A 27,212-nucleotide genomic window follows, 5' to 3' on the forward strand; every position below is an offset into this window, starting at 1 on the left:
AACTTTAAGTAATTTACATTCTAATAGGCCTTTGGCTAGTGGCTACTGTAATTGACAGTGCAGCTCTAGGGCCTTGGGGATAACGGATTTAGCTAGACAGCGATGGAGGGAAAGCAGGGATAGTTTAGGTCCTCATCAGGCCCTGTGGGATGGGGCTGGGTTGGATGTCCTCCAAAGTCCACAGAAGGCTTCTCTTGTCTCTTTATTCCTCATGCTTATCTGTCCCCTCTTTTTCTAAGTTTCTCATCACACACTGATATCCCCACTCCTTGATGGTCTCCGGTGAGTTGTTGGATGTTGGAAGCCATCCTGGAGCCATTGCACCATGACAAAGTCATGAAGCAACGGAAGGCGAAACTGCAAGGCAGCGCCGTGCCAGGAAGGTGGACTACAGCTCTGTTGTTATGTTTTATGATAATAAGTTTAAATATAGGGGCAATTTTGGGGGGATATTGCTCCACGTGAAAGAAAAATTCCTCTAGGACTCCCCCTCCTGGAACTACCACAGAATGGGAAGTACCCACTAAAGACCCATGGAAATGGGTACAGAATTAAGAGCCTGGAACTAAAGGGATATTTTTATGAAAAACACCCTCTAGTATGGAGTTATGGCCATGGGCTGGAGTTCCTGATGACATAGGAAATTTATGGTTCTATTATAAAGGAAGATTAATTATAGAAAAGCAAATGCCTAGAGCAGAATTAGTTGCTCGGATAGGGAGAAAGCACTGTCTCAGTTGAAGGAAACAACGAGAAAGGGCATGCAGGGTACATTGTACATATTTTCGTGGAACCATTGTAAAAGGTTGCCCATGCAAGAAGAGAAATAGGAACAAGTAGCTTCAACTTTTACAACTAAAATAATCATATAACTGCTTGGCCTGGTTACTAAGAAATAACCTGTGATTAATGGGAACTTGGGAAATATTTTAATAGGACATCTAGAAACTAGGGGATATTTTTTTTAAAAAAAATCTTTATAGAACATTTTGAGGTTTGATTGTGCTAAGATTGTTTGGTCACATACCTGGTAATGTAATCAACTACAATATATAAACCTGTGACTGTAAACAATAAAGAAGAGAGAGAAACATGCAATGCTGATACTTTAAGAAGTGTAATAGATTTATTTCCTTCGCCGACGCTATCTATCCCTCGGGTTTCCCTTGACTCGCTGGAGCTGGACTCCGGCAGTTGGATGTGGCCCTATGAAGGCACCTGGGAGACAGAGCTTCGCACTTGTCCCTGTCTGCTGTCTCTGGCGGGCGTCAAAGACCACACGCCCTAGAGAGAGCTTCGCACTTGTCCCTGTCTGCTGTCTCTGGCGGGCATCAAAGACCACATGCCCTAGCCGGGTGCCTGCTGGTTTTGGGAGGCGTAGACATCTGGTGATAGTTCTGGCAGGCTGGGGGGATGGTATCGGGTGGTACACCCAGGCTTGTCTGCCTGTTCGCTGCGAAGAGGTTAGCACTCATTGTAGGCCCCCTGAGCCTTGGCAGAGCAGGAGTTGTGACTGGGTGGGACAGAAGTCCATGGTATGTGCTGCCCTGCATCCTCCTTTCGAGGAACTGTCTCAGATATAAATGACTTTTGGGTCTGACGTGGGCCCAAAACTTGGACAGAGTCAGTTCCTAGAGGGTTCTTGTGGAGGCCAGGGTTTGGGATAAGGCCTGAGTTGTTATGGAGGCCTCGTCTCTTGGATAAGCCAGAGTCTTGAGTAAGGGCTGGACCCTTATGGGGGCCAGGATCTCGATTAATTCCTGAGTCCTCATGGAAGTTAGGGTCATGGGTATGTTCTGAGCTCCTGTAAATTCCAGCATCTTGGGTAAGGCCAGGATTCTTATGGAGGTCAGAATCTTGAGTAAGGCCTTGTCTCCTGCAGACTCCAGAAGCTTGGGTCAGGCCTGGATTCTTGTAGTCTCCGGAGTCTCGGGTAAGGCTTGAGCCCTTATGGAGACGAGCGGTTTGCACAAGACCTGGACTTTTATGGAGATCAGACTCCTGGCAAAGGACTGAGCTCTTGTTGACTGCAGAGTCTTGGGCATGGCATGGACTCTTCTGTGGCCAAGAATCTTGGGTAATGACTGGATTCTTCTGAAGGTCAGAGTCTTGGGAAAGGCTTGGATTTTTGCAGAGGTAAGGGTCTTCGGTAAGGCCTCGAAGTTCGTGGAGGCCTGGATCTTGAGCAAGGCCTGGGTTCTTGAGGAGGCCTGTGTCTCCGGTAAGGCCTGGGGTCCTTTGGAGGACAGAGCATTGGTTGAGACCTAGACTCTCATGAAGTTCTGGGGGTTGGGGCTGGTTTGGGGTTTGGGAAGTAGTGGATAACTGGGGAGGGATGGGGCCCTGGGGAGAGAGGACAGACTGAGGAGACTTGGAGGTTGGGGGAAAGGTGGGGGTTTGTATTAAGGCGGAGGGCTTCTGGTGGTTGCTGTGTTGATGAAGGACAAAGGATCTGGGAAAACAAGAGGCAGAGAAAGAATGCATGGTGGAGGCATGGTGCATGGTGAGCTCTGGGCACTGGTCGGAGAACGGAAGCAAGGTTGAGAAGGTTCAGCATCCTTGGAACACACCAGGAATTTGGGGCAGACTGGATTCTGGGGATCCGTGTTTCTCTTCTCAGACTGGCAAGGATGGGAGCTACAGTGAGTGAAGGTCTTGGACTGTACAAATTTGTCTTTGGCATGATTTTGGATCTTCCATTCCATAGTCCCCAACTCCACGTAACCCGGTATGGACCCTGTGGAGGGCTTGGCACTGTCCCCACTACATTGCTTCAGTGTTTGCTCAGCTGTACCAGAGCTCACCAGACCATGCCCCTCTTGGGGCCTGGTTAGGGTACCCAAGTCATTTCTGGAGTACCCAGAGTTCTGAGGGGGACACACATGGAATAAGTTCTGCTTTATGCTGCGGGCATAGTAGACCACATGGCCAGAGGAGAGGCCTTGGTCAAAGGTAGACAAGGTAGAGAGAATAGAATCTAGGATGGGGGTACGGGTGGTGGAAGGGACTGGAGGGGTCGTCAGGGTCATGACCAGTGCTGGGACAGAGGTTGTGGCAGAGATCGGGACAGGGGCTGGTGTAGGGGCTAGGGCAGGAGTAGTAGCAGGGGCAGAAGTTGGGGGAGGGGCCAGAGTGTTGGCATGGGTATAGGTCAGATGAGCATGGGTCAGGGTGCAGAGAGAAGTGTGGCCCAGGAATAGGGCTGAGGCATATGAGGGGGCCTGGGCTTGGGCCTGGGCTGGGGTATGGGCTGAGGTATGCTCCGGGCCATGGACCTGGGCAGGGCTGTGCTCAGGGGTGAGGGCTGGTGAGGGGGTCTGGGCCTGCGGGGTAGTGTGCTCAGGGAGGTGGAGTGTGGAGCAAGTCTGGGCCTGAGGTGGGGCGTGCACAGAGGGGTGCTTGTAGGAGAAGGTCTGGGCCTTGGCAGGAGAATGTGCAGGGAGCTGAACTGGGGGGCAGGTCTGGGCCCGGGCTCGGGCCTAGGCTGAGTCATAGTCTGGGGTCTTAGTCTTGCTCTCTTGGGGCAGGCAGAGTGGAACCACGTCCACCTTGCTTATCCTGCGGAGTTTGGAAGATGTCTCTCACCTGGAGTTAAAGTTGGCTTGGGACTTTAAGGCTGTGAACGGAGGGGCCTCCCCAGCTCCCACTAACCCCTCCTTCCACAGTCCCCGTGGAGCCTCCGTGGAAGCCCGAGCCCGTCCACACTGCGGCGGCATCCAGCAGCACTTAGAAGCCGTCTCATCATCTGTTTCTGGTATCCAGGATTCAAGGTGGTTTGGGTGCCTGTGCAGGAAGCTCGGGCGATGGGGGAAGCGGGGAGAAACTCTTGAACACAGGTTCTTGGGATCCACGGAGCAGCGCGTGCGATGGCTGCCTCCACAGCTGGCTTGCTTGTCTGCAGGGAAAGGCGAGATGGGACAGGGCCTGGGTTCCTGAGGGGCTGAGAATCAAGGCAGGGATAGAAGAAAGGGGACAGGCCCACATCCCCTGAGCCCACACTGGCGCCCACTTACCTTTGGGGAAAATACGGTTGAAACCTGCCCGCAAGAATCTCTTCAGATGCATCCAGAGCTGAGGGAAGCAAGGGAGCGTGGAGTTCGGGATCAGGGTGAGCCCTGAAATCCAACCCTTGTCCGGCCACACTGCAGCAGCCATCCCATCTCAGCCCCTTCAAGACCCCAGGGCTCCCCCAACCACACTGCCCAGATCCTGCCCTCACCAGAGTCACCACGTTGATCCACACGTTGAGCAACATGATGCTGACCAGGATCAGAAGAATTGAGTCTCCTAGGTCTTGGCATTTCCCGGGTGTGGTGCCAGAGCACGCCTCGGCTAGGTAATGGGTTTGCTCAGCCATGGCCGGGCGTCCCAGGACTGCCTGGGTCCGCTGGCCTCCATATATGTATACTGGGAGACAGACTGGGTCATAATGGGGCAGGTGGTGGCGTCACAGTGAGGGAGGGGGACGAAAAGGAGGGCCAGGCGTGGCATTCCATGGTTCCCTGGGTGAGGTAAGCTGAGCCTGGACAGCCAAACAGGGCCCGGAGGCCAGCATACCTCCCCTCGAGCTGTCAAACATTCGCTCACCGCCCACTGACTCACTTGTTCAAATGTCACATTCCATCTCTTGGCCCCTCCTGAGACTAGAAAGACCTTGGCCTCAGAGCCCTGCGGAAGGCCTGGCTGGAGTCCAGAGCCTCAGCCTTCTTCATGCCCTTCACTGGCTGTGGAGCTGGACCTGCCCAGATGTGGAACCTCCCAGTTTGGAAGCAGCTTCTTGTTTGAGGCTCTTTGGGGACAGGGACAGCTGAGACACAGAGGAGGTGCCCAGAGACCAGTGGTGTGGAGACTGCAGCTGCACATCTACTTAGTGCATGGTATCGGACCAGGAGGGGCCTGCTGGCAGGACTGTGGCCACTAAACCAAGGGGACCCTCAGGCCCAGAAGGGGACACTGGCTTCTTATTGCAGGAAGCCAAAGGCAGGGACCCAAGCTGGCAGAAGGAGTGGCGCTTCCAAGCCACAGACCGCCAATGTTTTCTGGACCATGGCGCTCTTTATTCCTCTCTCCATGCCCTGCCGCTCCCCACCCGCCCCCATTAGCTGCTGGCCAGTTCATTTTCCCAGTCTGGCTTCCGTGCAGAGAGGGCCTCGAGGCCGAGGTGGAAGGTAGCAGCGAGTTGGCCCGCGCTTGGCTTCCTGCACTTGCCGCTTCAACTCCAGGCTGTCATACACCTGGTAGTTGGCATTTCCCCCTGGCTTCAGGCTGAGTGGCATGAAGGTGGGCGGGGGTGGAGGGTGTTCGGTAGCCTGGACGTCGGGCAGAGTCTGGGAGGGGCGGAGGAGCAGCGCTGAGCTGGGATCCGAGGCCCGCTGGTAGAGGCCTCGGCCAGCACCGTGAGGGAGGCGGAGGCGGCCAGAGGGTGCCGCACAGGCAGCATCTCTGCCCATTCGGCCGCCCAGCGCCGCACCTCGTGGGGATCCCGGGAGTAGTTCAAGTGTCCCGTGGAGTGGCGCGGGCTGTGGCTGGGCTGGCTGTGAGCACAGCTGTGGAGGCTCCGTCCGTGGGCCGGTGGGGAGTTGCGCTGCCAGGCTTCGGGCCGGTAGCCCTGAGGCACCAGAGCTGATGGAGGCTCAGAGCCCTCCAGAGCACGCCGCCGCTGATCCAAGGAGTCATACGGGAGATGGCCCCCTGAGGGGTAAGTTCTGTGCCCCCCAGGGACCCACGAGCTCTTAGGGGGCAGCCGTCGGGTAAGTGGTGGAGACGAGGTCCACTGGTCAGCATCCACATTGCCCCAGATGCGGGATGGCGAGCAAGGGGCCCCGAAGGACTGCAGCCCTATCTCAGACTTGGCCTCCACACGCTTGGGCCTGCAGTGCATCTCGGGCGACAGGTAGAGACAGGCTGGTGGCTGGATGGCCAGGATCCCACCCTGTCGACCCCAGAGGCCCACGTTGGAGGGCAGACCCATCTGCCGGTAGAGCCCTCCCCAGCGCCCCCACGGGTACTTGGGTTGTGGGAAGGAAAGTTGGGCCTCCTCCTCCAGGTAGGAGTCCGGGTCCTCCCAGTTCAAGGAGGGCATCGGAGGCAGCTGTGACGTCCCGTGGAGGCAATGAGGCCTACGGAAGCCTGAGCAGCTGGAGGGGAATTTTCTAAATTCTTGGGCCTCCCCTGGTGGCTTCAGGGGTGGCGGCTGCAGCTGCGGCTACGGTTGCGGAGATGGTGGTAGGAGGACGAGGAGTAGCAAGTGGACCGGGCCATTCTCACTTCCACAGTGTCCAGGGTGCAGTGCATGTGGATGTCTTGGGCCTTGGCTGGAGGATGTTTGGAGGAACTTTCACAAGCCTGTGAGATTTCATCTGTGGGAGGCGAGAGTCCGTGAGGGCAGGGCAACTGTCAGAAGATTTCAGGGTTGGGAACCTGGGAGCCTGGGTTTCTAGGGCCCTGGGAATGGCGAGGCGGGGTGCCCCTTAGCTGTCTTCGGTAGTTACTTTGCTGAATAATACAATACATGGTCTTGTCTAAGGCATTCTGGAGCCCATGCCATAGCTGGGGTGGGGTGGGGTGGGGTGGGGTGGGTGAAAATGAAGGCCAGGCTCTCTACCCTCACCACCACTCCCAGCCAAGACCGTTCCTGCAGACAGAGGTGCAGGCTGCAGCTGGTTCCCACCCTCAGCCATCTTCACCCCTACTGGTGATCCCCAACCATCGCTGACCATAGTTGCCATGCTGATCCCAATGCTGACAAGAATGACAATGCTCAGCAACAGGAGTAGGAAGTCCTCTGCATTCTGGGTACTTTGTTGGTATTGATGGCAGCACACCAGGTTGTCATACCAGAGATGGTGTTCCATGGTGGGCGGGTCCTAGGGCCGCCTGAGCCGTGGGACGCCCCAACCCCCCAACCCCACCGGCCCTGACCCACACTGCACTCATGCCAGGACCTGGGGACACCCACCAACAGGTGAGGGACCATGGTCATAATGAGGCACATTGCAGGGAGTCACAATGCGGAGTTGTCCAATCTTTCATCCACTCAGCTGGTCCTTTAGGTGGCCGTCTCTGCCCTCGGCTCCCACTACATGGAGCCTAGTCCCCAGAGTTCAGTCTGTCCTTCTGTCTCCATGGGGCCTTGCTTAACTTGATTTGCAAGCAGGGTTGCTACAGATGAGAGACAGTCTTCATAGTGACTGGATCATGCATATAGGATTTCCTCCATTTCATTGTTCAAGACATTAGGACCGCTTACGTAGCCTGTTGGGCTTCTTAGAACTAGCCTGCAGTTCTTAAAAAGTTTCAAGAGAAGCCAGAAATCCAAATTGCTCTGTGAAATATCCACATTTTAAAAGTAGCAAACCAATTCAAATTTTAAACTCTGCTGGCCAACAACATGGGCCACACAAAACACACCAGTTTGTAACCTCTGATGTATACTGTATAATGCTTTTGTTCTCATCTTCTCATATGATCTTCAGACTAGGGAGCAGATACTATTATTCGCTTCATTTTACAGATGGAGAAACTGAGGCACAGAGCAGTTTAGTAGCTTGTCCAAAGTTTGAGCATCAAAGCTGGAACTTGAGGTTTTTACAGTGTGCTTTTTTATCCTCATTACAAATGCATCCTTTTAGAAAGAACCTTTTCTTATCCTAAAGATAATACATATTACAAAATACAATAAAGTACAGAAAGGTCAAAACAAAGAAAAAACGACCACTAGTCCCAACATGCCCACATAAGCACTATTTCTTAGTGTATTTCCTTACAGAAAAAATAATTTCCCTCTTCATTCAATCAGAGGTACCGGCTGTATAGGTTAGGATCTGTGCTCGGTGCTGGGGATATTACAGTGAACAGCCATAGTTCCTGCCCTCAGAAGGCTTACAATCTAGTTCTTGTTCTTTGTTCCATTCATTGCCAACCTAGATGTGAATATCCAATGGGGCTTCTTCAAGAAGCAAAAGAGTAAATAAGTGGATAGTGCATGTCAGGTGGGCCCAAGGCCCCCAGCTGCCCAGTCCCACTTGGGCTTCCTCCCTAGAAACGAAATGAGGAGAGGATTGGACTCCTAGTGAAGGAGTTAAGATGCAGAAAGGGATAGGACTTGAGAGTACTATCAAACTCTCAATTCAAGTGGCCGAGGACCTCGGTCTCGGCCCTCTCGTCCTCAAGGAAAGGGGTCGGGAGTGGGCAAGTGGTACGTGGCATCCAGAAAGATGACGAGGGTCCACAGGAAGAGGCGGTCCACCACCATGGCCACAAACTGCCAGTCCTCCTTCAACTGGGGGTAGGAAGATTAAACTGTTCCTGGGCTCCAGACAACCAGGGAAGGCGGCCTCAAGGCCCTGTACCGCACCCAGGTCCTCATACCACAGCTTGGAGACAAGGGCGGGCCCGCAGAATAGCAGAGAGAGAAACTGCGGGCGACGGATGTGAGTAAGGAACAAGTGGGAAGCCAGGGGGCGGGACCAAGTGAGGCAAACTTCCAATCGGAAAAAAAATCGAGTTCTGGGGGCGGAGCCTAAGTTTGCCGGTGGAGCCAAGGCCACTCAGGCCTTGCCTTAGCCCACCCTCTTTGGAGTCACAGCTTCGTGGTCCTCCTGTTCCCACAGCTGTTGAGCGGCGTAGCTGATTGAAGAAACGACCTCCCGTAGGTCGGGAGGCAGGCACACAGCCCGGCTTGGACCATCGATAAATGGCCGCAGGTCCGGGGCAGACAGTTCAGGCTGGAACGTGGAAGAGGCGAGTCTGTTTGGCCACGACCGGGGCACAAAGACGGCCTGCGTGGGTGCTCTAGGCCCCACCCCAACTCCCTCCTCCAACGTCCATCCAGGTTTCAAAACGTGAGAGAGCCCTTCAGGTTCTCTTCAACAGCGGCGACCTCTCTAGCCTTCCGCAATTCCTCCTACTCCCTTACTCTTTAGTTCCCACCTCCCCGCAAAGTGGGTAACAGAAGGGGTACTACAACTCCCATGATGCTCAACCACGACATCCTCTGAGAGCTTAGGACGCCTGCCTCCGCACAGTCTTCTGGGAACTGTAGTTCTCCCTCTCCCTTCTACGTGGGCCATGAGGAGTAGATACTACCTGTTGGGTTTGGGGAAGAGAAAATCATGTGGTGGCTTGAGGATGAAATATTCATCTGTTCCCCGACCCCAGCCACTTCTTGGAGAATCCCTGAGAGGTATAGGAGGTGGCTCCGGTATCTGGTCTCTCTCAGGTTTGGGTCTCTTCAGACCCAGATACGGAGGGAGTTTGTGGATAAAGATCTGCAGAGTAGAAGAAGAGCCGTCTTGGAGGGGACTCTTATGCTTTCAGACCAGAAGGGAAGCCGCCAACCACCCCCACGGCACGTGCCCATTCCTGCGCATGCGTGCATGCATCCCACAGATGAAATGCAACTGCACAGCCCAAGAGTCCTTAAGGGGGTTAGGAGGCATCCTGACTGGAAAGAAAAGTTCTGAGGGCTTCCACCCTGATAGTACCTAACCCTGAGAATGCTTCCTTGGGACCCACGAAGGAGAGAAGTATTGATGAAGAGAGTCTGGGATCTACACAATGTTAATGATGGGAGGATAAAATTAATTGGGCAACATTTCAACACCCAAAGACCTTGGCACTTTGACACTCTACCAGGAGTTGTAGTTCTCCCTCAGGTCTGTGAAAGGGAAGGTTGCAAGTTGGTGGGAGTGAGGAGCGACACCTGGACAAAAAGCCAAATACTAGGATTGAGAGTTAACACAGGTTGGAGAGGAGATCTTCTTACCTGACGGACCCAAAGGGGCATTTGGTGGGTGTGGGGTGAGCGATGGTGCAGTTTGAGGACTACGATGTTAAGGACGACTGAGAAGGTGACGAGGACCGTGGTAAACATGAGGTATTTGATAATGACGGGGACAGACAGGGAGGTCCCAGGCACTTTGTCTGCCAGCAGCAGCAGGAACACAGTAAGGGTCAGCAGGGCAAAGATCGAGAGCCCCATCTGCTCTACTTGGGGGACAGAGCGGAAGGCGGAAGGATTAGGCTTTGCCAGAAAGCAATCTCCCTGGCATAATCAGTGACCGTGTTTCCAGCCCACTCAAGGACAGGCTTTTGGAAGGGCCAACTGCATGCAAATAACTCCTACATTTATACCTCCAACCTGGACTGATTCCCCTAAATTCCACACTTGTATCCACCTGCCTACTTAACCTCTCCATTTGGGTGTCCAATAGACATCTCGACCTTAACATGTCCAAAACTTAATTCCCTCACCACCGACTCCCAACACAGTCTTCCTCAGGTCATAAATGACAACTCGATCTTTCCTGTGGCTCAGGCCAAATCCCTTGGAGTCATTCTCAGCTCTCCTCTCTCTCATCCCATATCCAATCCATACCAAACCCTATTGGCTCTACCTTCAACATATATCCTGAAACTGATGACTTATCCCATCTACCACTACCATCCTGGTACAAGCCACCATTACCTCAGATCTGAGTTATTACAAAGGCCTCCTCTTTGCTTCATCCTTTGCCCCCCTGCTGACTGTTCTCAACAGAGCAGCCACATTGATCCCGTTAAAATGTAAATCAGATCAACCAAGAGCCCCAAACACAGCCCAGAATGGGGGAGGCAAGTTTGCATACATCTGGTCGTGACCCAAGAGACCAGATGAGGAAAACTGAAGCCTGGGCTCTTTCTCACAGTCTGGGGAAATCAGGCATTGGGTGTCCATCCCTACATCTTACCTCCTCCCCAGAGGGTGGCTTCTGAGCCACCCTAAAAAGAACTAAGTTCTCTGCGCTCTGGGGGAGCTTTAAGATGCTGGGCGTGGGTGACAGGGAAAGGAAAATTGCTCTAAACTCTAAAGCACTGCTCTCCAGTAGCATTTTTCATGATGATGGAAATGTTCTAAATCTGTGCCGTCCAATGCAGTAGCCACTAGCTCCATGTGGCTACTGAGCACTTAGAAGATCATGGCACTGAGGAAGAGAATTTCTTTTTTTTTCTGGCCAAGCCATGAAGCTTGCGGGGTCTGAATTCCCCGACCAGGGATTGAACCACCGCCACATCAGTGAAAGCGCCAAGTCCCAACAACTGGACTGCCAGGGAACAGAATTGGATGTCAGGGAAATTCTGTTCCCTGAGGAAGAGAATTTTTAACTTTTTAACTTAATTTTTAATAGAATTAATTTTCCTTAACTTTAAGTAATTTACATTCTAATAGGCCTTTGGCTAGTGGCTACTGTAATTGACAGTGCAGCTCTAGGGCCTTGGGGATAACGGATTTAGCTAGACAGCGATGGAGGGAAAGCAGGGATAGTTTAGGTCCTCATCAGGCCCTGTGGGATGGGGCTGGGTTGGATGTCCTCCAAAGTCCACAGAAGGCTTCTCTTGTCTCTTTATTCCTCATGCTTATCTGTCCCCTCTTTTTCTAAGTTTCTCATCACACACTGATATCCCCACTCCTTGATGGTCTCCGGTGAGTTGTTGGATGTTGGAAGCCATCCTGGAGCCATTGCACCATGACAAAGTCATGAAGCAACGGAAGGCGAAACTGCAAGGCAGCGCCGTGCCAGGAAGGTGGACTACAGCTCTGTTGTTATGTTTTATGATAATAAGTTTAAATATAGGGGCAATTTTGGGGGGATATTGCTCCACGTGAAAGAAAAATTCCTCTAGGACTCCCCCTCCTGGAACTACCACAGAATGGGAAGTACCCACTAAAGACCCATGGAAATGGGTACAGAATTAAGAGCCTGGAACTAAAGGGATATTTTTATGAAAAACACCCTCTAGTATGGAGTTATGGCCATGGGCTGGAGTTCCTGATGACATAGGAAATTTATGGTTCTATTATAAAGGAAGATTAATTATAGAAAAGCAAATGCCTAGAGCAGAATTAGTTGCTCGGATAGGGAGAAAGCACTGTCTCAGTTGAAGGAAACAACGAGAAAGGGCATGCAGGGTACATTGTACATATTTTCGTGGAACCATTGTAAAAGGTTGCCCATGCAAGAAGAGAAATAGGAACAAGTAGCTTCAACTTTTACAACTAAAATAATCATATAACTGCTTGGCCTGGTTACTAAGAAATAACCTGTGATTAATGGGAACTTGGGAAATATTTTAATAGGACATCTAGAAACTAGGGGATATTTTTTTTAAAAAAAATCTTTATAGAACATTTTGAGGTTTGATTGTGCTAAGATTGTTTGGTCACATACCTGGTAATGTAATCAACTACAATATATAAACCTGTGACTGTAAACAATAAAGAAGAGAGAGAAACATGCAATGCTGATACTTTAAGAAGTGTAATAGATTTATTTCCTTCGCCGACGCTATCTATCCCTCGGGTTTCCCTTGACTCGCTGGAGCTGGACTCCGGCAGTTGGATGTGGCCCTATGAAGGCACCTGGGAGACAGAGCTTCGCACTTGTCCCTGTCTGCTGTCTCTGGCGGGCGTCAAAGACCACACGCCCTAGAGAGAGCTTCGCACTTGTCCCTGTCTGCTGTCTCTGGCGGGCATCAAAGACCACATGCCCTAGCCGGGTGCCTGCTGGTTTTGGGAGGCGTAGACATCTGGTGATAGTTCTGGCAGGCTGGGGGGATGGTATCGGGTGGTACACCCAGGCTTGTCTGCCTGTTCGCTGCGAAGAGGTTAGCACTCATTGTAGGCCCCCTGAGCCTTGGCAGAGCAGGAGTTGTGACTGGGTGGGACAGAAGTCCATGGTATGTGCTGCCCTGCATCCTCCTTTCGAGGAACTGTCTCAGATATAAATGACTTTTGGGTCTGACGTGGGCCCAAAACTTGGACAGAGTCAGTTCCTAGAGGGTTCTTGTGGAGGCCAGGGTTTGGGATAAGGCCTGAGTTGTTATGGAGGCCTCGTCTCTTGGATAAGCCAGAGTCTTGAGTAAGGGCTGGACCCTTATGGGGGCCAGGATCTCGATTAATTCCTGAGTCCTCATGGAAGTTAGGGTCATGGGTATGTTCTGAGCTCCTGTAAATTCCAGCATCTTGGGTAAGGCCAGGATTCTTATGGAGGTCAGAATCTTGAGTAAGGCCTTGGCTCCTGCAGACTCCAGAAGCTTGGGACAGGCCTGGATTCTTGTAGTCTCCGGAGTCTCGGGTAAGGCTTGAGCCCTTATGGAGACGAGCGGTTTGCACAAGACCTGGGCTCTTATGGAGATCAGACTCCTGGCAAAGGACTGAGCTCTTGTTGACTGCAGAGTCTTGGGCATGGCATGGACTCTTCTGTGGCCAAGAATCTTGGGTAATGACTGGATTCTTCTGAAGGTCAGAGTCTTGGGAAAGGCTTGGATTTTTGCAGAGGTAAGGGTCTTCGGTAAGGCCTCGAAGTTCGTGGAGGCCTGGATCTTGAGCAAGGCCTGGGTTCTTGAGGAGGCCTGTGTCTCCGGTAAGGCCTGGGGTCCTTTGGAGGACAGAGCATTGGTTGAGACCTAGACTCTCATGAAGTTCTGGGGGTTGGGGCTGGTTTGGGGTTTGGGAAGTAGTGGATAACTGGGGAGGGATGGGGCCCTGGGGAGAGAGGACAGACTGAGGAGACTTGGAGGTTGGGGGAAAGGTGGGGGTTTGTATTAAGGCGGAGGGCTTCTGGTGGTTGCTGTGTTGATGAAGGACAAAGGATCTGGGAAAACAAGAGGCAGAGAAAGAGTGCATGGTGGAGGCATGGTGCATGGTGAGCTCTGGGCACTGGTCGGAGAACGGAAGCAAGGTTGAGAAGGTTCAGCATCCTTGGAACACACCAGGAATTTGGGGCAGACTGGATTCTGGGGATCCGTGTTTCTCTTCTCAGACTGGCAAGGATGGGAGCTACAGTGAGTGAAGGTCTTGGACTGTACAAATTTGTCTTTGGCATGATTTGGGATCTTCCATTCCATAGTCCCCAACTCCACGTAACCCGGTATGGACCCTGTGGAGGGCTTGGCACTGTCCCCACTACATTGCTTCAGTGTTTGCTCAGCTGTACCAGAGCTCACCAGACCATGCCCCTCTTGGGGCCTGGTTAGGGTACCCAAGTCATTTCTGGAGTACCCAGAGTTCTGAGGGGGACACACATGGAATAAGTTCTGCTTTATGCTGCGGGCATAGTAGACCACATGGCCAGAGGAGAGGCCTTGGTCGAAGGTAGACAAGGTAGAGAGAATAGAATCTAGGATGGGGGTACGGGTGGTGGAAGGGACTGGAGGGGTCGTCAGGGTCATGACCAGTGCTGGGACAGAGGTTGTGGCAGAGATCGGGACAGGGGCTGGTGTAGGGGCTAGGGCAGGAGTAGTAGCAGGGGCAGAAGTTGGGGGAGGGGCCAGAGTGTTGGCATGGGTATAGGTCAGATGAGCATGGGTCAGGGTGCAGAGAGAAGTGTGGCCCAGGAATAGGGCTGAGGCATGTGAGGGGGCCTGGGCTTGGGCCTGGGCTGGGGTATGGGCTGAGGTATGCTCCGGGCCATGGACCTGGGCAGGGCTGTGCTCAGGGGTGAGGGCTGGTGAGGGGGTCTGGGCCTGCGGGGTAGTGTGCTCAGGGAGGTGGAGTGTGGAGCAAGTCTGGGCCTGAGGTGGGGCGTGCACAGAGGGGTGCTTGTAGGAGAAGGTCTGGGCCTTGGCAGGAGAATGTGCAGGGAGCTGAACTGGGGGGCAGGTCTGGGCCCGGGCTGAGTCATAGTCTGGGGTCTTAGTCTTGCTCTCTTGGGGCAGGCAGAGTGGAACCACGTCCACCTTGCTTATCCTGCGGAGCTTGGAAGATGTCTCTCACCTGGAGTTAAAAGTGGCTTGGGACTTTAAGGCTGTGAACGGAGGGGCCTCCCCAGCTCCCACTAACCCCTCCTTCCACAGTCCCCGTGGAGCCTCCGTGGAAGCCCGAGCCCGTCCACACTGCGGCGGCATCCAGCAGCACTTAGAAGCCGTCTCATCATCTGTTTCTGGTATCCAGGATTCAAGGTGGTTTGGGTGCCTGTGCAGGAAGCTCGGGCGATGGCGGAAGCGGGGAGAAACCCTTGAACACAGGTTCTTGGGATCCACGGAGCAGCGCGTGCGATGGCTGCCTCCACAGCTGGCTTGCTTGTCTGCAGGGAAAGGCGAGATGGGACAGGGCCTGGGTTCCTGAGGGGCTGAGAATCAAGGCAGGGATAGAAGAAAGGGGACAGGCCCACATCCCCTGAGCCCACACTGGCGCCCACTTACCTTTGGGGAAAATACGGTTGAAACCTGCCCGCAAGAATCTCTTCAGATGCATCCAGAGCTGAGGGAAGCAAGGGAGCGTGGAGTTCGGGATCAGGGTGAGCCCTGAAATCCAACCCTTGTCCGGCCACACTGCAGCAGCCATCCCATCTCAGCCCCTTCAAGACCCCAGGGCTCCCCCAACCACACTGCCCAGATCCTGCCCTCACCAGAGTCACCACGTTGATCCACACGTTGAGCAACATGATGCTGACCAGGATCAGAAGAATTGAGTCTCCTAGGTCTTGGCATTTCCCGGTTGTGGTGCCAGAGCACGCCTCGGCTAGGTAATGGGTTTGCTCAGCCATGGCCGGGGGTCCCAGGACTGCCTGGGTCCGCTGGCCTCCATATATGTATACTGGGAGACAGACTGGGTCATAATGGGGCAGGTGGTGGCGTCACAGTGAGGGAGGGGGACGAAAAGGAGGGCCAGGCGTGGCATTCCATGGTTCCCCGGGTGAGGTAAGCTGAGCCTGGACAGCCAAACAGGGCCCGGAGGCCAGCACACCTCCCCTCGAGCTGTCAAACATTCGCTCACCGCCCACTGACTCACTTGTTCAAATGTCACATTCCATCTCTTGGCCCCTCCTGAGACTAGAAAGACCTTGGCCTCAGAGCCCTGCGGAAGGCCTGGCTGGAGTCCAGAGCCTCAGCCTTCTTCATGCCCTTCACTGGCTGTGGAGCTGGACCTGCCCAGATGTGGAACCTCCCAGTTTGGAAGCAGCTTCTTGTTTGAGGCTCTTTGGGGACAGGGACAGCTGAGACACAGAGGAGGTGCCCAGAGACCAGTGGTGTGGAGACTGCAGCTGCAGATCTACTTAGTGCATGGTATCGGACCAGGAGGGGCCTGCTGGCAGGACTGTGGCCACTAAACCAAGGGGACCCTCAGGCCCAGAAGGGGACACTGGCTTCTTATTGCAGGAAGCCAAAGGCAGGGACCCAAGCTGGCAGAAGGAGTGGCGCTTCCAAGCCACAGACCGCCAATGTTTTCTGGACCATGGCGCTCTTTATTCCTCTCTCCATGCCCTGCCGCTCCCCACCCGCCCCCATTAGCTGCTGGCCAGTTCATTTTCCCAGTCTGGCTTCCGTGCAGAGAGGGCCTCGAGGCCGAGGTGGAAGGTAGCAGCGAGTTGGCCCGCGCTTGGCTTCCTGCACTTGCCGCTTCAACTCCAGGCTGTCATACACCTGGTAGCTGGCATTTCCCCCTGGCTTCCGGCTGAGTGGCATGAAGGTGGGCGGGGGTGGAGGGTGTTCGGTAGCCTGGACGTCGGGCAGAGTCTGGGAGGGGCGGAGGAGCAGCGCTGAGCTGGGATCCGAGGCCCGCTGGTAGAGGCCTCGGCCAGCACCGTGAGGGAGGCGGAGGCGGCCAGAGGGTGCCGCACAGGCAGCATCACTGCCCATTCGGCAGCCCAGCGCCGCACCTCGTGGGGATCCCGGGAGTAGTTCAAGTGTCCCGTGGAGTGGCGCGGGCTGTGGCTGGGCTGGCTGTGAGCACAGCTGTGGAGGCTCCGTCCGTGGGCCGGTGGGGAGTTGCGCTGCCAGGCTTCGGGCCGGTAGCCCTGAGGCACCAGAGCTGATGTAGGCTCAGAGCCCTCCGGACCACGCCGCCGCTGATCCAAGGAGTCATACGGGAGATGGCCCCGTGAGGGGTAAGTTCTGTGCCCCCCAGGGACCCACGAGCTGTTAGGAGGCAGCCGTCGGGTAAGTGGTGGAGACGAGGTCCACTGGTCAGCATCCACATTGCCCCAGATGCGGGATGGCGAGCAAGGGGCCCCGAAGGACTGCAGCCCTAGCTCAGACTTGGCCTCCACACGCTTGGGCATGTGGTGCAGCTCGGGCGACAGGTAGAGACAGGCTGGTGGCTGGATGGCCAGGATCCCACCCTGTCGACCCCAGAGGCCCACGTTGGAGGGCAGACCCATCTGCCGGTAGAGCCCTCCCCAGCGCCCCCACGGGTACTTGGGTTGTGGGAAGGAAAGTTGGGCCTCCTCCTCCAGGTAGGAGTCCGGGTCCTCCCAGTTCAAGGAGGGCATCGGAGGCAGCTGTGACGTCCCGTGGAGGCGATGCGGCCTACGGAAGCCTGAGCAGCTGGAGGGGAATTTTCTAAATTCTTGGGCCTCCCCTGGTGGCTTCAGGGGTGGCGGCTGCAGCTGCGGCTACAGTTGCGGAGATGGTGGTAGGAGGACGAGGAGTAGCAAGTGGACCGGGCCATTCTCACTTCCACAGGGTCCAGGGTGCAGTGCATGTGGATGTCTTGGGCCTTGGCTGGAGGATGTTTGGAGGAACTTTCACAAGCCTGTGAGATTTCATCTGTGGGAGGCGAGAGTCCGTGAGGGCAGGGCAACTGTCAGAAGATTTCAGGGTTGGGAACCTGGGAGCCTGGGTTTCTAGGGCCCTGGGAATGGCGAGGCGGGGTGCCCCTTAGCTGTCTTCGGTAGTTACTTTGCTGAATAATACAATACATGGTCTTGTCTAAGGCATTCTGGAGCCCATGCCATAGCTGGGGTGGGGTGGGGTGGGGTGGGGTGGGTGAAAATGAAGGCCAGGCTCTCTACCCTCACCACCACTCCCAGCCAAGACCGTTCCTGCAGACGGAGGTGCAGGCTGCAGCTGGTTCCCACCCTCAGCCATCTTCACCCCTACTGGTGATCCCCAACCATCGCTGACCATAGTTGCCATGCTGATCCCAATGCTGACAAGAATGACAATGCCCAGCAACAGGAGTAGGAAGTCCTCCGCATTCTGGGTACTTTGTTGGTATTGATGGCAGCACCCCAGGTTGTCATACCAGAGCTGGTGTTCCATGGTGGGCGGGTCCTAGGGCCGCCTGAGCCGTGGGACGCCCCACCCCCCCAACCCCACCGGCCCTGACCCACACTGCACTCATGCCAGGACCTGGGGACACCCACCAACAGGTGAGGGACCATGGTCATAATGAGGCACATTGCAGGGAGTCACAATGCGGAGTTGTCCAATCTTTCATCCACTCAGCTGGTCCTTTAGGTGGCCGTCTCTGCCCTCGGCTCCCACTACATGGAGCCTAGTCCCCAGAGTTCAGTCTGTCCTTCTGTCTCCATGGGGCCTTGCTTAACTTGATTTGCAAGCAGGGTTGCTACAGATGAGAGACAGTCTTCATAGTGACTGGATCATGCATATAGGATTTCCTCCATTTCATTGTTCAAGACATTAGGACCGCTTACGTAGCCTGTTGGGCTTCTTAGAACTAGCCTGCAGTTCTTAAAAAGTTTCAAGAGAAGCCAGAAATCCAAATTGCTCTGTGAAATATCCACATTTTAAAAGTAGCAAACCAATTCAAATTTTAAACTCTGCTGGCCAACAACATGGGCCACACAAAACACACCAGTTTGTAACCTCTGATGTATATTGTATAATGCTTTTGTTCTCATCTTCTCATATGATCTTCAGACTAGGGAGCAGATACTATTATTCGCTTCATTTTACAGATGGAGAAACTGAGGCACAGAGCAGTTTAGTAGCTTGTCCAAAGTTTGAGCATCAAAGCTGGAACTTGAGGTTTTTACAGTGTGCTTTTTTATCCTCATTACAAATGCATCCTTTTAGAAAGAACCTTTTCTTATCCTAAAGATAATACATATTACAAAATACAATAAAGTACAGAAAGGTCAAAACAAAGAAAAAACGACCACTAGTCCCAACATGCCCACATAAGCACTATTTCTTAGTGTATTTCCTTACAGAAAAAATAATTTCCCTCTTCATTCAATCAGAGGTACCGGCTGTATAGTTTAGGATCTGTGCTCGGTGCTGGGGATATTACAGTGAACAGCCATAGTTCCTGCCCTCAGAAGGCTTACAATCTAGTTCTTGTTCTTTGTTCCATTCATTGCCAACCTAGATGTGAATATCCAATGGGGCTTCTTCAAGAAGCAAAAGAGTAAATAAGTGGATAGTGCATGTCAGGTGGGCCCAAGGCCCCCAGCTGCCCAGTCCCACTTGGGCTTCCTCCCTAGAAACGAAATGAGGAGAGGATTGGACTCCTAGTGAAGGAGTTAAGATGCAGAAAGGGATAGGACTTGAGAGTACTATCAAACTCTCAATTCAAGTGGCCGAGGACCTCGGTCTCGGCCCTCTCGTCCTCAAGGAAAGGGGTCGGGAGTGGGCAAGTGGTACGTGGCATCCAGAAAGATGACGAGGGTCCACAGGAAGAGGCGGTCCACCACCATGGCCACAAACTGCCAGTCCTCCTTCAACTGGGGGTAGGAAGATTAAACTGTTCCTGGGCTCCAGACAACCAGGGAAGGCGGCCTCAAGGCCCTGTACCGCACCCAGGTCCTCATACCACAGCTTGGAGACAAGGGCGGGCCCGCAGAATAGCAGAGAGAGAAACTGCGGGCGACGGATGTGAGTAAGGAACAAGTGGGAAGCCAGGGGGCGGGACCAAGTGAGGCAAACTTCCAATCGGAAAAAAAATCGAGTTCTGGGGGCGGAGCCTAAGTTTGCCGGTGGAGCCAAGGCCACTCAGGCCTTGCCTTAGCCCACCCTCTTTGGAGTCACAGCTTCGTGGTCCTCCTGTTCCCACAGCTGTTGAGCGGCGTAGCTGATTGAAGAAACGACCTCCCATAGGTCGGGAGGCAGGCACACAGCCCGGCTTGGACCATCGATAAATGGCCGCAGGTCCGGGGCAGACAGTTCAGGCTGGAACGTGGAAGAGGCGAGTCTGTTTGGCCATGACCGGGGCACAAAGACGGCCTGCGTGGGTGCTCTAGGCCCCGCCCCAACTCCCTCCTCCAATGCCCATCCAGGTTTCAAAACGTGAGAGAGCCCTTCAGGTTCTCTTCAACAGCGGCGACCTCTCTAGCCTTCCGCAATTCCTCCTATTCCCTTACTCTTTAGTTCCCACCTCCCCGCAAAGTGGGTAACAGAAGGGGTACTACAACTCCCATGATGCTCAACCACGACATCCTCTGAGAGCTTAGGACGCCTGCCTCCGCACAGTCTTCTGGGAACTGTAGTTCTCCCTCTCCCTTCTACGTGGGCCATGGGGAGTAGATACTACCTGTTGGGTTTGGGGAAGAGAAAATCATGTGGTGGCTTGAGGATGAAATATTCATCTGTTCCCCGACCCCAGCCACTTCTTGGAGAATCCCTGAGAGGTATAGGAGGTGGCTCCGGTATCTGGTCTCTCTCAGGTTTGGGTCTCTTCAGACCCAGATACGGAGGGAGTTTGTGGATAAAGATCTGCAGAGTAGAAGAAGAGCCATCTTGGAGGGGACTCTTATGCTTTCAGACCAGAAGGGAAGCCGCCAACCACCCCCACGGCACGTGCCCATTCCTGCGCATGCGTGCATGCATCCCACAGATGAAATGCAACTGCACAGCCCAAGAGTCCTTAAGGGGGTTAGGAGGCATCCTGACTGGAAAGAAAAGTTCTGAGGGCTTCCACCCTGATAGTACCTAACCCTGAGAATGCTTCCTTGGGACCCACGAAGGAGAGAAGTATTGATGAAGAGAGTCTGGGATCTACACAATGTTAATGATGGGAGGATAAAATTAATTGGGCAACATTTCAACACCCAAAGACCTTGGCACTTTGACACTCTACCAGGAGTTGTAGTTCTCCCTCAGGTCTGTGAAAGGGAAGGTTGCAAGTTGGTGGGAGTGAGGAGCGACACCTGGACAAAAAGCCAAATACTAGGATTGAGAGTTAACACAGGTTGGAGAGGAGATCTTCTTACCTGACGGACCCAAAGGGGCATTTGGTGGGTGTGGGGTGAGCGATGGTGCAGTTTGAGGACTACGATGTTAAGGACGACTGAGAAGGTGACGAGGACCGTGGTAAACATGAGGTATTTGATAATGACGGGGACAGACAGGGAGGTCCCAGGCACTTTGTCTGCCAGCAGCAGCAGGAACACAGTAAGGGTCAGCAGGGCAAAGATCGAGAGCCCCATCTGCTCTACTTGGGGGACAGAGCGGAAGGCGGAAGGATTAGGCTTTGCCAGAAAGCAATCTCCCTGGCATAATCAGTGACCGTGTTTCCAGCCCACTCAAGGACAGGCTTTTGGAAGGGCCAACTGCATGCAAATAACTCCTACATTTATACCTCCAACCTGGACTGATTCCCCTAAATTCCACACTTGTATCCACCTGCCTACTTAACCTCTCCATTTGGGTGTCCAATAGACATCTCGACCTTAACATGTCCAAAACTTAATTCCCTCACCACCGACTCCCAACACAGTCTTCCTCAGGTCATAAATGACAACTCGATCTTTCCTGTGGCTCAGGCCAAATCCCTTGGAGTCATTCTCAGCTCTCCTCTCTCTCATCCCATATCCAATCCATACCAAACCCTATTGGCTCTACCTTCAACATATATCCTGAAACTGATGACTTATCCCATCTACCACTACCATCCTGGTACAAGCCACCATTACCTCAGATCTGAGTTATTACAAAGGCCTCCTCTTTGCTTCATCCTTTGCCCCCCTGCTGACTGTTCTCAACAGAGCAGCCACATTGATCCCGTTAAAATGTAAATCAGATCAACCAAGAGCCCCAAACACAGCCCAGAATGGGGGAGGCAAGTTTGCATACATCTGGTCGTGACCCAAGAGACCAGATGAGGAAAACTGAAGCCTGGGCTCTTTCTCACAGTCTGGGGAAATCAGGCATTGGGTGTCCATCCCTACATCTTACCTCCTCCCCAGAGGGTGGCTTCTGAGCCACCCTAAAAAGAACTAAGTTCTCTGCGCTCTGGGGGAGCTTTAAGATGCTGGGCGTGGGTGACAGGGAAAGGAAAATTGCTCTAAACTCTAAAGCACTGCTCTCCAGTAGCATTTTTCATGATGATGGAAATGTTCTAAATCTGTGCCGTCCAATGCAGTAGCCACTAGCTCCATGTGGCTACTGAGCACTTAGAAGATCATGGCACTGAGGAAGAGAATTTCTTTTTTTTTCTGGCCAAGCCATGAAGCTTGCGGGGTCTGAATTCCCCGACCAGGGATTGAACCACCGCCACATCAGTGAAAGCGCCAAGTCCCAACAACTGGACTGCCAGGGAACAGAATTGGATGTCAGGGAAATTCTGTTCCCTGAGGAAGAGAATTTTTAACTTTTTAACTTAATTTTTAATAGAATTAATTTTCCTTAACTTTAAGTAATTTACATTCTAATAGGCCTTTGGCTAGTGGCTACTGTAATTGACAGTGCAGCTCTAGGGCCTTGGGGATAACGGATTTAGCTAGACAGCGATGGAGGGAAAGCAGGGATAGTTTAGGTCCTCATCAGGCCCTGTGGGATGGGGCTGGGTTGGATGTCCTCCAAAGTCCACAGAAGGCTTCTCTTGTCTCTTTATTCCTCATGCTTATCTGTCCCCTCTTTTTCTAAGTTTCTCATCACACACTGATATCCCCACTCCTTGATGGTCTCCGGTGAGTTGTTGGATGTTGGAAGCCATCCTGGAGCCATTGCACCATGACAAAGTCATGAAGCAACAGAAGGCGAAACTGCAAGGCAGCGCCGTGCCAGGAAGGTGGACTACAGCTCTGTTGTTATGTTTTATGATAATAAGTTTAAATATAGGGGCAATTTTGGGGGGATGTTGCTCCACGTGAAAGAAAAATTCCTCTAGGACTCCCCCTCCTGGAACTACCACAGAATGGGAAGTACCCACTAAAGACCCAGGGAAATGGGTACAGAATTAAGAGCCTGGAACTAAAGGGATATTTTTATGAAAAACACCCTCTAGTATGGAGTTATGGCCATGGGCTGGAGTTCCTGATGACATAGGAAATTTATGGTTCTATTATAAAGGAAGATTAATTATAGAAAAGCAAATGCCTAGAGCAGAATTAGTTGCTCGGATAGGGAGAAAGCACTGTCTCAGTTGAAGGAAACAACGAGAAAGGGCATGCAGGGTACATTGTACATATTTTCGTGGAACCATTGTAAAAGGTTGCCCATGCAAGAAGAGAAATAGGAACAAGTAGCTTCAACTTTTACAACTAAAATAATCATATAACTGCTTGGCTTGGTTACTAAGAAATAACCTGTGATTAATGGGAACTTGGGAAATATTTTAATAGGACATCTAGAAACTAGGGGATATTTTTTTAAAAAAAAATCTTTATAGAACATTTTGAGGTTTGATTGTGCTAAGATTGTTTGGTCACATACCTGGTAATGTAATCAACTACAATATATAAACCTGTGACTGTAAACAATAAAGAAGAGAGAGAAACATGCAATGCTGATACTTTAAGAAGTGTAATAGATTTATTTCCTTCGCCGACGCTATCTATCCCTCGGGTTTCCCTTGACTCGCTGGAGCTGGACTCCGGCAGTTGGATGTGGCCCTATGAAGGCGCCTGGGAGACAGAGCTTCGCACTTGTCCCTGTCTGCTGTCTCTGGCGGGCGTCAAAGACCACACGCCCTAGAGAGAGCTTCGCACTTGTCCCTGTCTGCTGTCTCTGGCGGGCATCAAAGACCACATGCCCTAGCCGGGTGCCTGCTGGTTTTGGGAGGCGTAGACATCTGGTGATAGTTCTGGCAGGCTGGGGGGATGGTATCGGGTGGTACACCCAGGCTTGTCTGCCTGTTCGCTGCGAGGAGGTTAGCAGGTCATTGTAGGCCCCCTGAGCCTTGGCAGAGCAGGAGTTGTGACTGGGTGGGACAGAAGTCCATGGTATGTGCTGCCCTGCATCCTCCTTTCGAGGAACTGTCTCAGATATAAATGACTTTTGGGTCTGACGTGGGCCCAAAACTTGGACAGAGTCAGTTCCTAGAGGGTTCTTGTGGAGGCCAGGGTTTGGGATAAGGCCTGAGTTGTTATGGAGGCCTCGTCTCTTGGATAAGCCAGAGTCTTGAGTAAGGGCTGGACCCTTATGGGGGCCAGGATCTCGATTAATTCCTGAGTCCTCATGGAAGTTAGGGTCATGGGTATGTTCTGAGCTCCTGTAAATTCCAGCATCTTGGGTAAGGCCAGGATTCTTATGGAGGTCAGAATCTTGAGTAAGGCCTTGGCTCCTGCAGACTCCAGAAGCTTGGGACAGGCCTGGATTCTTGTAGTCTCCGGAGTCTCGGGTAAGGCTTGAGCCCTTATGGAGACGAGCGGTTTGCACAAGACCTGGGCTCTTATGGAGATCAGACTCCTGGCAAAGGACTGAGCTCTTGTTGACTGCAGAGTCTTGGGCATGGCATGGACTCTTCTGTGGCCAAGAATCTTGGGTAATGACTGGATTCTTCTGAAGGTCAGAGTCTTGGGAAAGGCTTGGATTTTTGCAGAGGTAAGGGTCTTCGGTAAGGCCTCGAAGTTCGTGGAGGCCTGGATCTTGAGCAAGGCCTGGGTTCTTGAGGAGGCCTGTGTCTCCGGTAAGGCCTGGGGTCCTTTGGAGGACAGAGCATTGGTTGAGACCTAGACTCTCATGAAGTTCTGGGGGTTGGGGCTGGTTTGGGGTTTGGGAAGTAGTGGATAACTGGGGAGGGATGGGGCCCTGGGGAGAGAGGACAGACTGAGGAGACTTGGAGGTTGGGGGAAAGGTGGGGGTTTGTATTAAGGCGGAGGGCTTCTGGTGGTTGCTGTGTTGATGAAGGACAAAGGATCTGGGAAAACAAGAGGCAGAGAAAGAGTGCATGGTGGAGGCATGGTGCATGGTGAGCTCTGGGCACTGGTCGGAGAACGGAAGCAAGGTTGAGAAGGTTCAGCATCCTTGGAACACACCAGGAATTTGGGGCAGACTGGATTCTGGGGATCCGTGTTTCTCTTCTCAGACTGGCAAGGATGGGAGCTACAGTGAGTGAAGGTCTTGGACTGTACAAATTTGTCTTTGGCATGATTTGGGATCTTCCATTCCATAGTCCCCAACTCCACGTAACCCGGTATGGACCCTGTGGAGGGCTTGGCACTGTCCCCACTACATTGCTTCAGTGTTTGCTCAGCTGTACCAGAGCTCACCAGACCATGCCCCTCTTGGGGCCTGGTTAGGGTACCCAAGTCATTTCTGGAGTACCCAGAGTTCTGAGGGGGACACACATGGAATAAGTTCTGCTTTATGCTGCGGGCATAGTAGACCACATGGCCAGAGGAGAGGCCTTGGTCGAAGGTAGACAAGGTAGAGAGAATAGAATCTAGGATGGGGGTACGGGTGGTGGAAGGGACTGGAGGGGTCGTCAGGGTCATGACCAGTGCTGGGACAGAGGTTGTGGCAGAGATCGGGACAGGGGCTGGTGTAGGGGCTAGGGCAGGAGTAGTAGCAGGGGCAGAAGTTGGGGGAGGGGCCAGAGTGTTGGCATGGGTATAGGTCAGATGAGCATGGGTCAGGGTGCAGAGAGAAGTGTGGCCCAGGAATAGGGCTGAGGCATGTGAGGGGGCCTGGGCTTGGGCCTGGGCTGGGGTATGGGCTGAGGTATGCTCCGGGCCATGGACCTGGGCAGGGCTGTGCTCAGGGGTGAGGGCTGGTGAGGGGGTCTGGGCCTGCGGGGTAGTGTGCTCAGGGAGGTGGAGTGTGGAGCAAGTCTGGGCCTGAGGTGGGGCGTGCACAGAGGGGTGCTTGTAGGAGAAGGTCTGGGCCTTGGCAGGAGAATGTGCAGGGAGCTGAACTGGGGGGCAGGTCTGGGCCCGGGCTGAGTCATAGTCTGGGGTCTTAGTCTTGCTCTCTTGGGGCAGGCAGAGTGGAACCACGTCCACCTTGCTTATCCTGCGGAGCTTGGAAGATGTCTCTCACCTGGAGTTAAAAGTGGCTTGGGACTTTAAGGCTGTGAACGGAGGGGCCTCCCCAGCTCCCACTAACCCCTCCTTCCACAGTCCCCGTGGAGCCTCCGTGGAAGCCCGAGCCCGTCCACACTGCGGCGGCATCCAGCAGCACTTAGAAGCCGTCTCATCATCTGTTTCTGGTATCCAGGATTCAAGGTGGTTTGGGTGCCTGTGCAGGAAGCTCGGGCGATGGCGGAAGCGGGGAGAAACCCTTGAACACAGGTTCTTGGGATCCACGGAGCAGCGCGTGCGATGGCTGCCTCCACAGCTGGCTTGCTTGTCTGCAGGGAAAGGCGAGATGGGACAGGGCCTGGGTTCCTGAGGGGCTGAGAAACAAGGCAGGGATAGAAGAAAGGGGACAGGCCCACATCCCCTGAGCCCACACTGGCGCCCACTTACCTTTGGGGAAAATACGGTTGAAACCTGCCCGCAAGAATCTCTTCAGATGCATCCAGAGCTGAGGGAAGCAAGGGAGCGTGGAGTTCGGGATCAGGGTGAGCCCTGAAATCCAACCCTTGTCCGGCCACACTGCAGCAGCCATCCCATCTCAGCCCCTTCAAGACCCCAGGGCTCCCCCAACCACACTGCCCAGATCCTGCCCTCACCAGAGTCACCACGTTGATCCACACGTTGAGCAACATGATGCTGACCAGGATCAGAAGAATTGAGTCTCCTAGGTCTTGGCATTTCCCGGTTGTGGTGCCAGAGCACGCCTCGGCTAGGTAATGGGTTTGCTCAGCCATGGCCGGGGGTCCCAGGACTGCCTGGGTCCGCTGGCCTCCATATATGTATACTGGGAGACAGACTGGGTCATAATGGGGCAGGTGGTGGCGTCACAGTGAGGGAGGGGGACGAAAAGGAGGGCCAGGCGTGGCATTCCATGGTTCCCCGGGTGAGGTAAGCTGAGCCTGGACAGCCAAACAGGGCCCGGAGGCCAGCACACCTCCCCTCGAGCTGTCAAACATTCGCTCACCGCCCACTGACTCACTTGTTCAAATGTCACATTCCATCTCTTGGCCCCTCCTGAGACTAGAAAGACCTTGGCCTCAGAGCCCTGCGGAAGGCCTGGCTGGAGTCCAGAGCCTCAGCCTTCTTCATGCCCTTCACTGGCTGTGGAGCTGGACCTGCCCAGATGTGGAACCTCCCAGTTTGGAAGCAGCTTCTTGTTTGAGGCTCTTTGGGGACAGGGACAGCTGAGACACAGAGGAGGTGCCCAGAGACCAGTGGTGTGGAGACTGCAGCTGCAGATCTACTTAG

General features: G+C 53.5%; 5 protein-coding genes and 2 pseudogenes across 5 annotated transcripts; all 7 read right to left on the reverse strand.

Annotated features, from left to right (window-relative positions):
- Positions 1 to 1,347: 1,347 nt before the first annotated feature.
- Positions 1,348 to 4,357, reverse strand: LOC132479175 (uncharacterized protein SPEM3-like). The gene is given in 6 exon segments (XM_060082747.1): positions 1,348 to 1,453; positions 2,000 to 2,459; positions 2,462 to 3,419; positions 3,486 to 3,795; positions 4,010 to 4,071; positions 4,220 to 4,357. Coding segments are annotated over 6 exon segments (2,034 nt in total).
- A 210-nt stretch (positions 4,358 to 4,567) lies between these two features.
- Positions 4,568 to 6,854, reverse strand: LOC132478747 (uncharacterized protein SPEM2-like; annotated as a pseudogene).
- A 1,313-nt stretch (positions 6,855 to 8,167) lies between these two features.
- On the reverse strand, positions 8,168 to 10,360 carry LOC132479177 (acetylcholine receptor subunit beta-like). The gene is made up of 5 exons (XM_060082748.1): positions 10,255 to 10,360; positions 9,767 to 9,990; positions 9,088 to 9,269; positions 8,586 to 8,748; positions 8,168 to 8,281 (listed from the first exon to the last, which is right to left on the reverse strand). Exons 1-5 carry the CDS (start codon positions 10,358 to 10,360, stop codon positions 8,168 to 8,170), a joined length of 789 nt encoding a protein of 262 aa, XP_059938731.1.
- A 2,286-nt stretch (positions 10,361 to 12,646) lies between these two features.
- Positions 12,647 to 16,007, reverse strand: LOC132479178 (uncharacterized protein SPEM3-like). The gene is given in 4 exon segments (XM_060082749.1): positions 12,647 to 13,641; positions 13,644 to 14,965; positions 15,180 to 15,241; positions 15,390 to 16,007. Coding segments are annotated over 4 exon segments (2,517 nt in total). The 5' UTR covers positions 15,528 to 16,007.
- Positions 16,008 to 16,046: 39 nt separating this feature from the next.
- Positions 16,047 to 18,133, reverse strand: LOC132478762 (uncharacterized protein SPEM2-like; annotated as a pseudogene).
- A 1,204-nt stretch (positions 18,134 to 19,337) lies between these two features.
- On the reverse strand, positions 19,338 to 21,530 carry LOC132479179 (acetylcholine receptor subunit beta-like). Its single transcript, XM_060082750.1, has 5 exons — positions 21,425 to 21,530; positions 20,937 to 21,160; positions 20,258 to 20,439; positions 19,756 to 19,918; positions 19,338 to 19,451 (listed from the first exon to the last, which is right to left on the reverse strand). The coding sequence occupies exons 1-5, from the start codon at positions 21,528 to 21,530 to the stop codon at positions 19,338 to 19,340; spliced, it is 789 nt and encodes a 262-aa protein (XP_059938733.1).
- A 1,961-nt stretch (positions 21,531 to 23,491) lies between these two features.
- Positions 23,492 to 27,178, reverse strand: LOC132479180 (uncharacterized protein SPEM3-like). Its single transcript, XM_060082752.1, is given in 4 exon segments — positions 23,492 to 24,812; positions 24,815 to 26,136; positions 26,351 to 26,412; positions 26,561 to 27,178. Coding segments are annotated over 4 exon segments (2,838 nt in total). The 5' UTR covers positions 26,699 to 27,178; the 3' UTR covers positions 23,492 to 23,496.
- Between the last annotated feature and the right edge of the window lie 34 nt (positions 27,179 to 27,212).

Source organism: Mesoplodon densirostris, chromosome 18 (genome assembly GCF_025265405.1).
Source record: "Mesoplodon densirostris isolate mMesDen1 chromosome 18, mMesDen1 primary haplotype, whole genome shotgun sequence".
In the NCBI taxonomy this organism is placed as follows: Eukaryota; Metazoa; Chordata; class Mammalia; order Artiodactyla; family Ziphiidae; genus Mesoplodon; species Mesoplodon densirostris.

Excerpts from the sequence above, each read along its gene's own strand:
- LOC132479179 (XM_060082750.1), bottom strand. The coding sequence starts at position 21,530 with ATGAGAGAGAGGAGAGCTGAGAATGACTCCAAGGGATTTGGCCTGAGC. Across the intron at positions 21,161-21,424 it reads GACTGTGTTGGGAGTCGGTG|TAGAGCAGATGGGGCTCTCG; the intron begins GTGAGGGAATTA and ends CTGTCCCCCAAG. Across the intron at positions 19,452-19,755 it reads AACAGGAGGACCACGAAGCT|TTGAAGGAGGACTGGCAGTT; the intron begins GTGACTCCAAAG and ends TCCTACCCCCAG.
- LOC132479177 (XM_060082748.1), bottom strand. The coding sequence starts at position 10,360 with ATGAGAGAGAGGAGAGCTGAGAATGACTCCAAGGGATTTGGCCTGAGC. Across the intron at positions 9,991-10,254 it reads GACTGTGTTGGGAGTCGGTG|TAGAGCAGATGGGGCTCTCG; the intron begins GTGAGGGAATTA and ends CTGTCCCCCAAG. Across the intron at positions 8,749-9,087 it reads CTCTTCCCCAAACCCAACAG|ACTCGCCTCTTCCACGTTCC; the intron begins GTAGTATCTACT and ends GTGGCCAAACAG.